A 13,281-nucleotide genomic window follows, 5' to 3' on the forward strand; every position below is an offset into this window, starting at 1 on the left:
TGCAGTCACCAATTACCACAAACTTAGCAACTCAAAAAGGCAAAAATGTATTCTCTTACAATCGTGGATGTGCAGAATCAGTTTCACTAGGCTAAAGTGAAGGTGTCAACAAAGCTGTTTTTTCCCTGGAGTCTCTCTGGGGGAGAATCCATCTTCTTGCCTTTTCCAGCATCCAGGGACTGCTTATGGTCTTTGGCTCCTGGCCCCTTTCCTCTACACTGAAAGCTGTTGGGGTAGCGTCGTCACATTTCTCTGTCCCTCTGCTTCTGTGGTAACATTGCTCTCTGTCTGACTGACTCTCTTGCCTCCTTCTTGGAAGACATCAGGCCCAAACAGAGAATCTGGGATAATCTTCCCACTCAAGATCCTTAGTTTAATCACATTTGCAAAGTCCTTTTTTGCCATAAAAGGTAACAAATACACAGGTTTCAGGAATTAGGAGGTAGACATCTTTGGAGGCCATGTTTCAGCCTACCATGTTTTCCTTCTTTTCACTGTCCTTATTTGGTTTTGGTATCAGGGTAATACTGTGCAGTCACACTTTTATCTTTGTAACAAAATTCTGCTGTGATGAGATACTACATTTCAAATTTTATGATTTTTTTCCTACCACCGTCTTCTTCTGAGTTGGGAATACTCTTATGAGTATTCATAATATTTGGTAATGTCAATAGACAGGGCACTCCTTTAGCACAGGTCTAATGTCCTTGTATAATTAACACAATGCTTTGCCATCTAGTTCAACAGCAAGACAGTCCACACTCCACTGTGCCCTAAAAAGTATGGTAATGGAAGGTTATCTTTCTCTTCTTATTCTGACATGATGGGTATGCCCTGGTATTTTTTTTTTTTAAAGCACAGTAGCGCAATATTTGTGGCATTTGAAATGCTGTCCAGTTATAATCATGTCACTGTGATTTGTACCTTGCCAAAAGGAGAGCCAAGTGACCCAAGCACCACATATGGTCTGGGCCACATACTCACCTGCACTACTATAGCTTGAAAGCAGCCATAAACAATATATAAATAAATGAGCGTCATTGTGTTCCAATAAAACTTTATTGATGGACACTAAAATTTGAATTTCATATAATTTTCACACACTACAAAATATATTCTCTTTTTGTTTTAAACCATTTGATAATGTAAAAATTATTCCTAGCTTGTGGGCCACACAAAAACAGGCAGCATTCCAGATTTGGCTTGTGGGCCATAATTTGCCAACCACTGCCTTAGCCTCAGGGGACCTATATCCTAAAGAGGGTCAGTGGGGAGAAATTAACAAGAAGATAAATAAGTGGACAGGTAAAACAGATAATTTTCTGTGATAAAGGAAATAAAGGAAATTAAATAGTAAGATGGCCAGGGAATGTGTCTCTGAGGGAACAGGTAAGGTGATCCTGAATGATGAGAAAAGTCATGATGAGCCAGTCATGAGATAAGCTGAGTACAGAATATTCTAGAAAAAAGAATAGCAAGAGTAAAGCTGGAGGCAGGCAGAAGTTTGGTGAATTAGAAGAACCTTTCCCAAAAAGGTCACATGTGGCAGGAACATGGTAAGAGGTGAAATGGGGGTGAGAATATGTGGAAATCTAAAAAAGATGACATCATTGTTAAGAATTTAAAGTTAAGAAATGAATTAGTTGACCACAGTAGAAGTTATGCTAGATCCAATTTTACACACTGGGCTTGTGGTCCCTTGCTAATTTAGAGGAGCACACCAAGTCTTGTGAATTTAAAAAAAGAAAGGGAGAAAAGGAGAAAATGTTTTTATTTTTGCCACATAGTTCTAGGAAAATACAGTATCCCCTATATCATCCAGTATATTGAGAACAGATATAATTGGACCACACAATTTCTTTCATTAAATGCTCATCCTTAAGATAATGATGCTTCACATTTTATATTTGCTTACAATACAAATGTGCTCATCATTAGATGATTTAAGACCTTTTATAGTGGTTTTACGTCAACAGTCTAGTTTCTTTATAAAACTTAAAACGTTAAACCCTTAGTTTATCCTTTTTTCTTCTTATATTCAGACCAATTTGTGTGTCCAAGCTTGTTCTAATTTCTTCGAATGCACTGGAAGGAAAATCATTTTTAGGTTTGCATTGATTTGTGGCAATATTTGTATCCAACAACCAAATGTTACACTATTTCCTTTTAAATGGCTATGTACTTAATTAGTTTCACTTGTTCAGCAATTAATTAGTTTCAGAGACTTCATATTTTGGTATCGAACCTGACTATTGATAGTTGGAGCAGATACTGTATCAGGATGGTAATGCATGTTTTCCAGTCACATCGCACAAAAAGTTTTCACTTTTGGAAAAGAAGTTCTCCATCATAATATCATCTAGTATCTTTCATAATTGTGAAATATCCTTCAACTAGTTTCTTTCTTTCATTTATTTTCTCCAGTACTGCTTCTAGTAAATAGGAGGCAAAAGGAAGCTGGAAGAGAAACACAGAAAAAAAGATGATCAAAACTCTATATTTTCTCCAGCTCAAAAACATACACTAAATATCATTAAACCATTAGAACTCAGCTATCTGCAACTTTGCACCCATCGTGGTACCCTACTGGGTCTCTTTTCAGCTGATCTTACCGGATAGTGGGGGTAATTTTGTCTTTTAGAATAAAAATGATGAAAGAGCAGAAGTAAAATGAAAAAAGATAAACGCCTTATTGAACAATTCATGGTTTACTGACCATGTTAATGATGTAATCTGCAATACAAGCAGCTAAACCATTTGTCTTCAATCAGCTGATCAATAGCAGGTTACAGCCATCTCCAGGGCCCACAGGCCCACAGAAGTCATACTGTATGCTCATCACTCATCAAAGAATGAGAGAGAACTAACAATACACTTGCCTGTGTTGGAGCCAAACACCTCGAGAGTTGTAGGGTAAAATTTCAGAGGGGAAAAAATGGCAAAAGTATACCCATTGATTAAGTTGTTATAGAAAAGTTTGTTTGGCATATCAAAGTGTAATACACATGTTGCAAACTGCTGAGTTTATGAAATGTAGAGTACATTTTTAAATTTCATAATTTATATTAACTTTTCTGGTAAAGTTTCATTGTTCCCTCTGCTTCCCTGGGCTTCCTGGAGAACTCCAACTCTTACAATGCACGTGTGCGCTATAAGGAGGAGAAAAATCTAAACTGTTCTCTGGTTACTCGCACAGCTCCGCCAACTTGCTTCCATCTCCTGTCCAGCTCTCAAGCCTCACAAAAGAGGTTTCTATAATTAAGAAGTTCATTACGTCACTTCTTGGAGTTGTCCTTTGGATTCGCCAGGGAAAGACTATTTTTGTTTTCCTGAATACGTTAGTTGGGAATGCTTGTCACGCCCAGGCCCCTTTCCTACGGGGAAGTGGCATCGGGCCCTTTTTTGTGCGAGGATGACCACTGGTAGTGTCACCCATCAGTACCTGAGCAAAGACTGATGCCCTCGGTAGGAGTTGCCCAGCTGTGCTCAGCTAGGGTGATTACAATTAGCTAAACCGAACAGAATGGCTCTTTTCTGAGTATGAATGGGGGAAAACAGCAAAGATTATGTAGCCCATGAAAGAAGCAGAGACCAAAGCTGGTCCACAGCATTGCCTCAGATCCCAAAGTTTCTAAGATTCTAATTTAACTTCTTTCTTAGTTTTACAACAAACCGCCTTCTCCTTAGAGCAGCCTAAGTCTCCACCAGGAGCTTCACACATTGTCTTCCTTGAAACTTACCACTGAAGAAAGCATAAGATACCAAAATATCACATTTCTTCAGTTCTGAAGACAGACTTGAATGGAAGATACATACATTCACCTAAAAACAGCTTTTTTCTGGGGTAACAAAAAACCCTACCACATTAAATATATACATACTGTGTTGGCAATCCAACGTCAGAAATACGAAAATGTCGGGGAATGCATCTTAGAATCAAGGAAGAAGAGAATGTTAGACTTCCTTCTGCAAGATAAGGATACTAAAAGCAAATCCTTACTTTGACAGATTGACCTTCTGGGATGTAGAAAAGGATTATATTTGGCAAAACTGTCAGTCTTATAAATTAGGTAATTTAAATTCTCAGGGCATTAATATTAGATGTTAAAAAAATGCACATACAAAAAAACATTAACAAAACTATCAGGCAACTTTCTTTTATGTTGGCCATGGCTATCAGTATCATATGCATTCCTACCAAAAAGCAGACAAACAGGGGTGCCTTAGTGGCTCAATCAGTTAAGCTTCAGACTCGATTCCGGCTCAAGTCGTGATCTCAGGGTCGTGGGATGGAGCCCCACGTGGGGCGAACCTGCTTGTCCCTCTCCCTTTGCTTCTCCCCACCCTCTCCCCGGGCTCCCACACGCACTCTCTCCCTTAAATAGATAAATAAATAAAACCTTTAAAAGTCATCAGAAAGAGGGGTGCCTGGGTGGCTCAGTCATTAAGCGTCTGCCTTCGGCTCAGGTCATAATCCCAGGGTCCTGGGATCGAGCCCCGCATCGGGCTCCCTGCTCGGCGGGGAAGCCTGCTTCCCCCTCCCCCACTCCCCCTGCTTGTGTTCCCTCTCTCGCTGTGTCTCTCTCTGTCAAATAAATAAATAAAATCTTTTAAAAAATTTTTTAAAAATTATTAAAAAGAAAAAAAAGCAGACAAGATGAGAATAACCTCCCATTTCTTCCTGATATAAACACAAGGTCATTTCCTAAAGCTGATCAAGGAAAAAAAGGATTCTCTGGCCAAATAAGTTTGGGAAACAAACCAAACTTTAAAAACTTTCTTGATTTCAGGATTTCTCAGAGGCTTTAAGATACGAACAGGCACTGTGTGTCTCCAAGAGGGCAATGCAATATCCTGTTTCTGAATTCATCTGTCCATGCTTTTCTCATGGTCTGTTTATCATGTTGGACCAGCAGTCCATGGAACACACTTTGGGAAACATGCCACTTCTGTAATTGCTTATGTAATGACGGCACCCAGTGCTTTCACCAGGCCACAACGTACTGACATTCATCATCTTATTTGCATATCATATTTTCAAGTTAAAACCTAAGCCTTATTATCTTGTGATCTGAACAGTTTTCAACATGTCATGCCCTCGGAAATTTCACTTCCTTTAAAAAAAAAAAAATCTATCTCAAAGAATCTGTCTTCCAGGAAGCCTCCAAGGTGGAACAAGAGGTCCATTTACTAATTTACTACTGACAACTCACTTTATTCTCTTCCTCTGGTTCCCAATAAAACATAAAGCCCCACAGTTAAACACAACTGTTTGTCAATCCTGTTTTATTGGATTGTAAGCTTCTTTTAAGCTTTGTATGGAGGCTAACACATATGGATTTCAAAAAGGAATCAATCTTTTAATCATGATGCACAGTATTTGCACGTCTGTCTGCCCTGCAAATAGGTCAGAAGAATGTTATTATCTGTCTATATAATACGAAATGAAAGTTCATATACCTTACAAGTTGGTTGGAGATGTTTATTTTAATGGTCTATTTCCTTTTTTATAAAACAGTTCTGAATTTCTTCCTCTAACACAGTGCTCACTGTACATGCTTTTTATGACTTGTCATTTACTGGGAAATATAAGGCCGGTTCTCAAAGAGGCCTTTCAGAAGTTTTTTTTTTTCTTTTTTTTTTTACTACATAAGGATCAACTGTAATTTTATAAAATATAAAATTTATGTAATTTTGTAATAAGATCATTAATAATTGAAAGAAACTTAGAGGAAGTCTAAGGAGAAGTCAGAATTACAAAACACTTCAAATAAAATATAATAACTGAAAGTATCTGTTAACCAAAAAATTGTGAGCACATGTCCCTCCTACTTTATAAATTGTTCCTTACTCATGGAGTAGACTCAATATGTATTCAAATAATGAGTGTACTAGCAAGCCTGGGTTTACAAATAGCCTCTCTTGCCAAGTTTGCACTATTCACTTATTTGGCAAACTTCTTTCATAAACAGCACAGATAAAAACTTCTGCTTAGTCTAGGAGGAATTAATGAAAATTCTTGTTTTCTGAGAGTGGCTAAGAATGGCATTTTGAGTTCACTGGCTATTTTAGTCAACTGACAGTAATTACTTTTATCACTTACAGATTATTATTAATTCTTAAATCTTATAAATCACGGTTAACCTTAAGACCGATGGAACATAATTTAATCTACTGTGATTCAAGAGAGTTCTGCAAAATCCTATAGTACCAAATGAACATCAGTTCTCAACATACAGCTATAGATTGTCCTTAAATATGAAATGCCTTGGAAAGTGCTTTAAAAATTCACACGGTCTGCTTGTTTGCCCTGTTTTTTTGTTTTGGTTTTGGTTTTTTAATTGCAAAACATCTTAACAACACGAAGCAGACCAGAAGACCTTAACTTTCTGCTACTCTGAGATTAGATTAGGTGCCAGTTTATTTCACACAGGGAGTTTAGCATCAGTTAAAATCTCTCTATATGCATTCTGGAGGGAACTCCCTCACATACAGAAAGCACGGTGATTCTCTTGATAGGATTTTGGAGTGGGATGGAAGTGGTGAGCTGACTGGCCAACAGCAAACTTTCTCACTTATCCCATCAAATGTATCTGAAACAACAAACCCAACAATCATGCTGCCTGGGGTTGCATTTTAGATGGCCTATGCCAGGGACTATGAAGTCCAGTTTTTTCTTTCTCCTGCATAACAAAGGAGAAGTGATATTCCCGGGTATGTCGATGCAGAGTTCCACAAGCTTGAACTCTTCGACAGAATGGGAAAAATAGGTGAAGAGTTGATACCTTGTGAGATTTCTTGGTATGGAAATTTAACTAGGACATTGGAACAACAACTGAGTTTTGCTTGGTGCACAAGTGTCGTCTTAAAGCGGGTCTTCCTAGTCATTCGGGCTCTCCCTGTCGCAAAAGGTGATTTCTCTTCCGCAGAGATGTCCCCAGATTTCACACAGACTTCCAGCTTATCTTACATGTAAACACCTACAGATGTTCACCTTTAGGAACTGGTATGCCTCTGACACAATCTCAAATTTATCCCTCACACTTACAAATTGTGGTTTCATTTAGAGGTGTTTCTGTATAAAGGTCAGATATGAGTGATAGTTGCAGATGTTTGAGAGCAACACTGGAAAAATAACAAAACCTAAAGTCCATTTCTATAAAACATACAGATAACGTAAAGCACAACCACTAACTAGAATGTGCTCTTAACAATCAAAAATGGAAAAGTTTTGTGTTAAAAGAAAAAAAAATGAAATAAGGGTAACTTTTTGAATCTAAGCGGCAAATGAACATTTTCACCATTTTCATTCTTGTTTGGGGTTTGAAAACTATTACCAAGAAGATACTGCTTTTAAAACACAAACTGACTTTAATCTAGCTTGAGTCATACTGAAAAGAAAGATGTGAAATTTTATGTAGTATACCTGCTATTCCTGGAAACATGAAAGAAGGTTTAACATTGTTAAATTTAAAAAAAAAAAAATCCCAGGAAGGCTTTGAATAGAAAATTTTGAACTCTTGCTATTTCAGCTGGATGTGAGAAATCCATGTGGGTGGGTGAGTGTATGGGTTTATGTGTGTGAGCAAGGGTGAGTGTGTGAGTATGCACGCATGTGCATGCATGTGTTCTATGTGCAACAGAGGAGATGTGTTCAGAGTTCTAAGAAGAAACTTTTAGTTAACCTTCAGGCCAGAAGGGACTCTATTTACAAAAGCCAGGGAGATTTATAAAACCCTTCTCACGGCCATATTGCAAGGATTCTGTAGAAGGTAAGCATATTTTGCAGAGAGGGCACTGGGGAAAGAGCCATTTTAAATTTCAGCATTTGCAATATCTGAAGCAACTAAGAAGAACAGGGATACTTAAAGCTAAAGAAAAATCACTGATTAAATTCCATACTTTAAATTCACAACAGCTGAAGGCAGAAGGAATTTTTGATATGGTCCCAATGCAAGAAAATGATCTCCAAAAACTGGACTAAAATGGACTGAATGAAATTCAAAAAAGGATTAGCAAATAACAAAGAACAGGGCAACAACAAAATGAAATCAAGACACACTTTCCAGTCATCTCCGGCTCAAGGTTTTTATAGAAATCCTAGTAAAGAACCAGATTGTTTATAAGGGCATATTATTTGCTTTGTACAAGTATACATATTTTAGTATATACCCATAATTCTGTTCAAGTTAATTGTTTAATAAATTTCACAGTTGATACATTTTAACTCTTTGTTTATTGTCCTCCACCCCGAAAAATGTAAACTCCATGAAGGCAGTGATTTCTGTCTCCTTGGTTCACTTCTGTACTCCCAAACCTGAAACATCATCTGGTAAGTAGGGGGCACTTAGTACGGGATATTTGAATGGATTCCGTAGCATAGGTTCAGTTTTATCTCTACTAATTCTCTTCATTGCCTTTTCAAGTCCCAATTAAAAAGGACTGTTTCAGGTGTTTTTAAGGCCTGAAAACAAAGCTAAATGACCTCTATTAAAATTTTAATTTTGGGGGTCAGAATGGGCAGAACAAATACACAGTTGTCTCTTAGAGGGCAGAGTATAAACCACTCCTAGTTTGGATATATAAGAAGGTAATATTGATCAGAGTATCATAGGGGTACATCTTCTGTGCCAACTGGAAGGAAACAAATTAAGTAAGAAACAAAATAATTTATCTCATTTATTCATAAGTATGGCCAATAGACAGAAATTCAAATTCAAAGGCACTTAAGGCAATCTCTGCTAATTAATGGTGGAGGACACAGCACATGTGATAAAAGAAATTTACTGAATTTACTTTTAAATGTATTTTTTTTTCTCTCTTTCAATATTAAGGAGAGCATTTTTTAAATGGAGATACAGTTCACATAACACAAAGTTCACCATTTTGAAGTATATAGTTCACTGGTTTTTAGTATATTCACAAGGTTATGCGACCATCACCACTATCTCATTCCAGAACATTTTCCTGACTCTCAAAAGAAACCCTGTACCCATTAGCAGCCCCTCCCCCATCTCCCCATCCTCCCCACCCCCTGGCAACCACTAATCTACTTTATGTCTTTATAGATCTGCCCATTCTGGACATTTCATATGAATGCAATCATACTGTATGTAGCCTTTTGTCTACGGCTTCTTTTACTTAGCATAAGAGTTACAAGGTTCTTCCGTGTTGTGGCATGTATCAGTCCTTCATTCCATTTTATGGCTGAATAATAAACAGTCCATGTATGTGCATGCCACATTTTGTTACTCTATTCATCATCTGATGTACCTTTGGGTTGCTTCCACTTTTGAGGTATTAAGAATAATGCCGTTAAAAAAAAAAAAGAATAATGCCGTTGTGAACATTCACGTAGGAGGTTTTTTTGTTTTGTTATTTTTTGGACATGTGTTTTCATTTATTGTGGGCATCTACCTAGGGGATGAAACTGCTGGGTCATATAATCTCCCTCTTTAACTTTTTGAAGAACTGACAGCCTGTTTCACAGGAGTGTCATCATTTTACACTCCCAGCAGCAACGTATGAGGTGAGGGTTCTAATTTCTCCACATCCTCACCAACCTTTGGTATTGTCTGTCTTTTTCATTATAGCCATCCTACTACGTGTGAAGCAGTATCTCATTTTGGTTTTTGGTTTGCATTTCCCTAATGGTTAATGATGTGGAGCATATTTTCATTCGCTTATTAGCTATTTGTTTATCTTCTTGCAGAAATTTCTATTCAAATCAGTTTCTTTGCTTTCTGTTGTTGAGTTGTAAGAGTTTGAAATGTGTTCATAAATGGTTAAATTTCACTGAGAGAAGGCTAGGCTGAATTAATGAAACCTTGTGAGTCCCTGAATATTGTTAATGGGATGCATCTACTAAATTTTCTATGGCTTCCGTACTGACATCTCCTCCCTACCAAATCTGATCTACGTCTTTGGGTCCCTCAAACTCTTAAAGGTATCATCATCTGTCTCTTTGTGCAGGGTATTAAACCCACCCATCTATGGCTTCTACTTTCTGACTTCACCTCATCTCATGACCGCTATTGATTCGATCACTGTAACGTGGATCACCTCTATCTCATTCTTTCTCTTTTTATGGCGAGGGCACATTCAGGCCCTCATTGCCCTTTGCCTCGGCTATCTTCCTGCTCCCAGTCCCTCTCCCTCCACACCTGCTGTGTGCCGATCTCAGGTTTCTGTTCTAAAGCACAACTCTGATCATATCCCTTTCCTGCTCAAAAGCTTTCATAGTTTGGTCCCAGCCTACTTTTCCTATCTCTGTTTTTTCCTCTTACTCCCTAAACCATAGAAAAACTGATTTTTGAAGGGTTCTCCCATCCTATTATAATCATTAACTTGCTTGTTTGTCTCTGCCATAAATTATATGTTTTTAAAAAATGTAATAATGTAAAAAGAGGAATTACTCCAAGTAAAAATATTCAAAGAAATTAAAAGGCAGCTGTGCCATAAAAAAATGACAGTAGATACTAGAAAGAGGTTTTTTTTTAGTGTAATTTTTATGGCTAGCAATCTGTGGGCTAAAGGTTAGGTGCAGATAAAGATTAAATGTATAAAATTACCAACAGTATCAGGACCACTTGAAGGAATGAGGACATATACTTGCATTCTGTATTAAATATAGAAAAGTTCAGGTTTTAGACCTTTCAGTTCTCAGGGAATCTGGCTAAAAGCAGCAGTAGGTATTACCCTCTTACACTGGAGTCTTATGCTGCCAGCTTTTTATTTTGTAGTAAATATTTTATTAATACAAATTCTCATCCAATGAATGCAGAGAAAAATTTCTTTGCAACAAAAATTTTGTGTGTGTGGCCTAATCCTTAAGCCAAAGCCTAATTTTGTAGCCTAATCCTTAAACCAAAGCTAAAAGCATGGGGCCAGACTGACTCCTAGGATCTGAGAATTCCCTTACATACAGCACCCAATGCCGAGGGAGGACGTAAAAGAGAGGTTTTCCGACAATTTTGTCTTCAAAATATTTTAATAATCAAATATCAATATTGAATTAATTCATTTTTTAAGGAAATGTGCTCAATTATTCCACAGCTTGACGATCATGTAACCCAGATACACAGAACTGTATGTCTTATTCAACGGACGTAGGAAGGAACACACACACTTCTGCCCACACGATCCTGCGAGCATCACTTAGCCTCTCACAAAATTGGTGGACAAAGAAAACCTTTTCTAAAATTCAGGACAAATATAATTGCTGAAACTGAGAGAGAAGAAAAGTAGGCTAAAATAAAAAATGAGAGAGATGTTTTCTATTTTATAGATTTTTCTCTTGGGTGTAATTACGAAGTGACATCCAAGTGCAACCAATGAAGTCCCTATTTTTTTCTCACAAAATTCAAAGACATCAGCAAAACCACCTATGTCAGTAATAAAAATAAAAAGTCTTTGACTTTTTAAATGTTTTCATACTGTCACAGTGGAATAAAATTAGCTTGAAAAATGATCTAAAGGCACATGATGCAGTTCATTATGTAGAACAGCAACAGCAGAGCTTCCCAGTGTTCATAAAGTCCGCTCCATTAAATTTACCTCCAGTCAATAATTAGGAATCCACAAATAAACCCAGGCAATTAAATCAATACTGCCAGGCAATTATATTTCAGAGTCCAGGCTCAGTGGCACAAAAAGGCACTACATCAAACTGCAGTATTAAGCGGTCTAATGCCATTTTCAATAGGATTTTTTTGCACTAACTAAACAGAATAAGCCTCACCCTGATAATGCAGAATGTGTGTATGCACGTCTACACAGGTATGTCAAAAAAAAAATCAGGGCTGGTGTCAATATCACTTTCATGAAATTTAATAAAGATGTGCATTGTGTAGATGTATTATTTTTATGGTCATAACTGATGACAGAAGTTCCAGATTCAAGGGTCATACTTACAAGTTGAACATTAAAAAAATTCATTCAGAAGTTTATTTTTAGCATTTCAAGCTTAAAAATATAACCCGTCACAGTCATTACTGAACTCCTTTGATGTGCCAGGTGCTGGGCTGGGTGTGGGGCGTGCAACATAATTAGGAAATGGCCTTTCTTCTCAAAAGCAGGTTGTCACCAAAGAAGACTGTCTAGGGCGTGCATGTCTACACTTGAACAACTTTAAGCCAAAGATTGCCAATCACTCTCTGTTACTAATGAACTGATGCCTGATGATGTTTCAAAAATATATAAAACTAATGGTAAGAATATCAGTATTTCACATACGATTTTACTTATCCTTGACTTTTCCAAAAGTATAAATACTGCTGTTTGTTAATATAAATGTAAAATAACTGCATTTAAGTCTGCTTTTAGTTTTAATCTTTACACAGAAACATATGATGACTTTCCAAAACTTACGGGAGAGTCATAATTTTTTGGTTGTTTTGCTCTTTTGAAAACTACGTTTTAGCTCTTTTAATTCCCGGTTCATTTCTAAAAGAGACAATTACATTGAGCGAAAAGAACTGCAATGAAAAAGTTTCCGAATACATTACGTGCTGTCAGTGATGTCAAAACAAAAGCTGGCTACGACTAGAAAGGCAGGGCTCTCACCTGCCAATAAGCTGCCCTTGATCACTTACAAGAGGGGCACATCCCAGCAGACTCCATGTGTATTAAAAAAATACTTGAAAGGAAAGAAAAAGTATCACACAGGTCACAACAGTAGTCTCAATGGACCCCGCAGGGATCTCAGCTCGTCTTGGCCTTGTCATCCTCTATGCAGCTTTCCACTCGGCCCAGAAAATGTCGATAGGAAAATGTTTGAGGGGCCTCTGGTGGACATTTTTTCATTCTTTCTGCATTGACAGGATGCCAAATCAATATTTACTTCCCACTAACAAGCTGCTCGAGGTCTCAGTAGAAAATATTGTAGAGAATGTGGGAAGACACAGTAATAAACAGCTGTCTGGCTGTGAGGAAAACATGAATTGACTGGAAACAGGTCCATAGTTAAAAGGTCACCGAAACCCATGAACTCCTCAGGTGTCCATATCAACTACCAACTTTAAAGACATATAATAAAGAATCTCTTCTCCTAAGAGGGCTGAGAGAATGGATCCTTTTCAGGGTAGCAAGCATGGAGGTTGACTCAATACGTTAATTAATGCATTTGCTAAGACCTGTGTTGGCTCTTCCCAAGGCATTTGTTTCATTTGTTAAGTCCAAAAGTACAAATAGAGGGTTAACTTTCCTGTCTACCGATTGGAATACTTCTTTACCTACCAGAAGTAAATGATGTGGTAAGTGTTTACAAAAAGTTAGACATCG

At 37.4% G+C, this 13,281-nt stretch overlaps 1 protein-coding gene across 4 annotated transcripts in view; it reads right to left on the reverse strand.

Moving 5' to 3' along the window:
- Nucleotides 1–1,753: 1,753 nt before the first annotated feature.
- Nucleotides 1,754–13,281, reverse strand: part of CNTLN (centlein) — a 297,557-nt gene continuing 286,029 nt past the window's right edge. For 3 of the 4 annotated variants that reach the window (XM_027616502.2, XM_027616503.2, XM_027616501.2), the window contains exon 26: nucleotides 1,754–2,457. In XM_027616502.2, the coding sequence (XP_027472303.2) occupies nucleotides 2,356–2,457 (102 nt within the window). In that variant the 3' untranslated portion in view covers nucleotides 1,754–2,355. The remainder of the gene's footprint in view (nucleotides 2,458–13,281) is intronic. The other variant, XM_027616504.2, reaches the window with a different exon arrangement.

This window comes from Zalophus californianus, chromosome 13 (assembly GCF_009762305.2).
Source record: "Zalophus californianus isolate mZalCal1 chromosome 13, mZalCal1.pri.v2, whole genome shotgun sequence".
NCBI lineage: Eukaryota > Metazoa > Chordata > Mammalia > Carnivora > Otariidae > Zalophus > Zalophus californianus.